The sequence below is a fragment of the Pundamilia nyererei genome, unplaced genomic scaffold (genome assembly GCF_000239375.1).
Source record: "Pundamilia nyererei isolate P.nyererei 1_Seehausen unplaced genomic scaffold, PunNye1.0 scaffold00048, whole genome shotgun sequence".
In the NCBI taxonomy this organism is placed as follows: Eukaryota; Metazoa; Chordata; class Actinopteri; order Cichliformes; family Cichlidae; genus Pundamilia; species Pundamilia nyererei.
In genome coordinates this window covers 1226870-1229314 of record NW_005187449.1, presented here as the reverse complement: position 1 = coordinate 1229314, position 2445 = coordinate 1226870, and the positions used below count along the sequence as shown (strand labels likewise).

The 2445-nt window shown below is 38.2% G+C and overlaps 1 protein-coding gene across 1 annotated transcript in view; it reads right to left on the bottom strand.

Moving 5' to 3' along the window:
- The window catches only part of col12a1b (collagen, type XII, alpha 1b), a 148033-nt gene that overhangs the window by 57475 nt on the left and 88113 nt on the right, over positions 1-2445 (bottom strand). Inside the window, exon 46 of the mRNA XM_013910747.1 lies at positions 470-612. Within this exon, the coding sequence (XP_013766201.1) occupies positions 470-612 (143 nt within the window). The remainder of the gene's footprint in view (positions 1-469; positions 613-2445) is intronic.

Below are 2445 nucleotides of genomic sequence, written 5' to 3'. Positions count from 1 at the left end.
AAAAAAAACAAACATGATCTGTAGAGATGTCTTGAATTCTGGGTAATCCTGATACTTCTTGCAATTTTATAAACTATTGATTAAAAATAAAAATAGCTGACCAATTAGTTGATATTGAAGATAATGATTATCAGCCATAATCTCTCCTTTATCTAAAAACAAACAAAAAAACCCAGGATAAGATCATTCATTTATTTTCTCAGTGTAATTCCACTTATCTCAGGAATTTCCTCGAGGCACATCATATCTAACAAGAGCTGACCTGCAGCTTTTGGAATGTGATGACTTAAACTGGGAAAAAATATTATCCAACCTCACTCTTTTATGACTGTTAAATCACACAAGAGGTTGTTATTTTTGTGTCTTCACATTCTTCACTCCTCATGACCAGACAGAGAGATTTTCCTCCCCTCAAGGAGAATTCTGCTGCTAATGACAGTTTGTGTTTTAACTGCAGAAAGCTACTCACCGACTCAGATGGGCTTGCACCGGTCAGGGGGGCGTAAGCCACCCGGTACTGCTGAACCTGGCCCGTGGCTGGCTCCCAGCGCACATTCAGGGTGTTGGGGGTGGGATTGTACACCTTGATATTCCTGGGGGGCATGCGTGGAACTGCAAACGGGAGAGAGGTGAAGAGAACGTGAAGTTAGGAACAAGGGAGAGGTGTTAGTTTTCCTCACTTAGCAACACAAAATCAAAACTAAGGGCTTGTTCCAAGTACATCTTACTTTATTGCCTAAAACTAACGGGACAACTAATGGATTTAGAAGAGATTACATTCCTTGAAATGTGAGTGTCAGTAAGTGAAGAGCGGAACAGAACAGGGAGGATTGGATCCTTGGTTTAAGTTTAGAGTTAAAAAGCAATGAACTTTTTCAAAACATTCTTCAAGCAGCTCAGAAATGCAGTGAACTTCAAATTATTGTATTCTGTTAGAAGTGCAAATGAAACACACTCATCTATATTCACTTCTTTTCAACAGGCAGATGTTATAGTTTGGGCTTTGGTCTCTGAGTTTCATCTTTATGTTTCTTGTAGTTTTTTTTTTATGTCCCAGGTACGTCAGCATCTTTCCTTTTCCATTGTCTCAAGTGGCTTTAAAACCCAGTTGGAACTTTTTACTCTTATTTTGCAAACTGAAACTAATAAGCAGAAACCTCTAGTCCCAGCCCCCTCAATACTGCCTTTTTTCTGTTGTAGGTAGGTGTGAAGGGGAAAATCACACTACGCTGTGCAGAAATGTACTTTATAAATGTAAGTAGTTATCCTGGATTTTTGTTTTTGTAAATTTCTGTGTATGTAAACAGCAACAGATTTGTAATTTCCTCCATATTTATCAAAAACAGGCTGCATGTAATGCCCAACTTGATTCCGTTTAACTGCAAACTGATAGCACACTGATGCCTGATGCAGATGTCCGCTCCTCCATGAGTCTGTTTCTGCCAGAGGTTTTTTCTTCCCACTGTTGCCTCATAGGCAGTCATCCGATTGTTGGGCTTTCTCTCTATTATTGCAGGGTGTTTACCTTACAATGTAAAGCACTCTTAGGTGACTGTTGTTGTGATTTAGTACTATATAAATAAAACTGAACTGAACCAATGAGGTTGAAGTGGTTGAAGAAGTTTGAAGCAACCGCTTCAAAGGCAACGAGCTCATAGTTCATTGTACACAATCACAATAATTTTGGTCGGGCTGTGGTCTCCAACCAACTTTAGCATTAGCAAACTGAAAAATGATCAGTTGAAGTCAAAGTTACGTTTAAAGTGTTTTCCGACTAGAAACTGAAACCCTTCATTGGGCTTTCAGACCTGCTGGTTTATGGCTAACTTTTGCGGTTAGTCTGTTTGTGTTATTGTGTGACTGTGGTGTTCTAACTAAACTAAAATAAACATGTCACAAAGGGCTGTAAGACTATAACTTATGTGGTGAAATGCTCTGAAGCGTAGCCTTTACATAATCAAACAAGATAATAACAATTGGATCGTTTAAGTTATTTGAATCATTTCGAAATTCTGTTAATCGTGTTTTAATTTGTGTTTATTTTTAGAATGTGATTTACTTTGTTGGTAAAACTGGTTCAATACAACAAAAAATGTCTTTTATGAAGAAAGAATCTGTAATCCAAGAATTAATATCATTGTGAAACTACGGGATTGAAATGATATGCTGAGTGCAGCACAAATCTGCAGGACAGTCAGTTTACAATGTCTATGTGTAGAGAGAGAAGTAGCACAGATTTGGATTTATGCAAAAGCCTCTTTTTAAACCAAACCAGATGTGTGTATCCCCCGGTATCTTGAGCTCTAGCCAGTAAAAGGAAAACTAGATGCCTCCTCCTCGATAAGGTAAAAACCTCCAGAGTGAAACCTTCACAGTCATTGTTTTCTGTAAAGTCTGTCATCCAGGGACAAAATTACTCTGTCCTTCAGAGAGATTATGTAATCT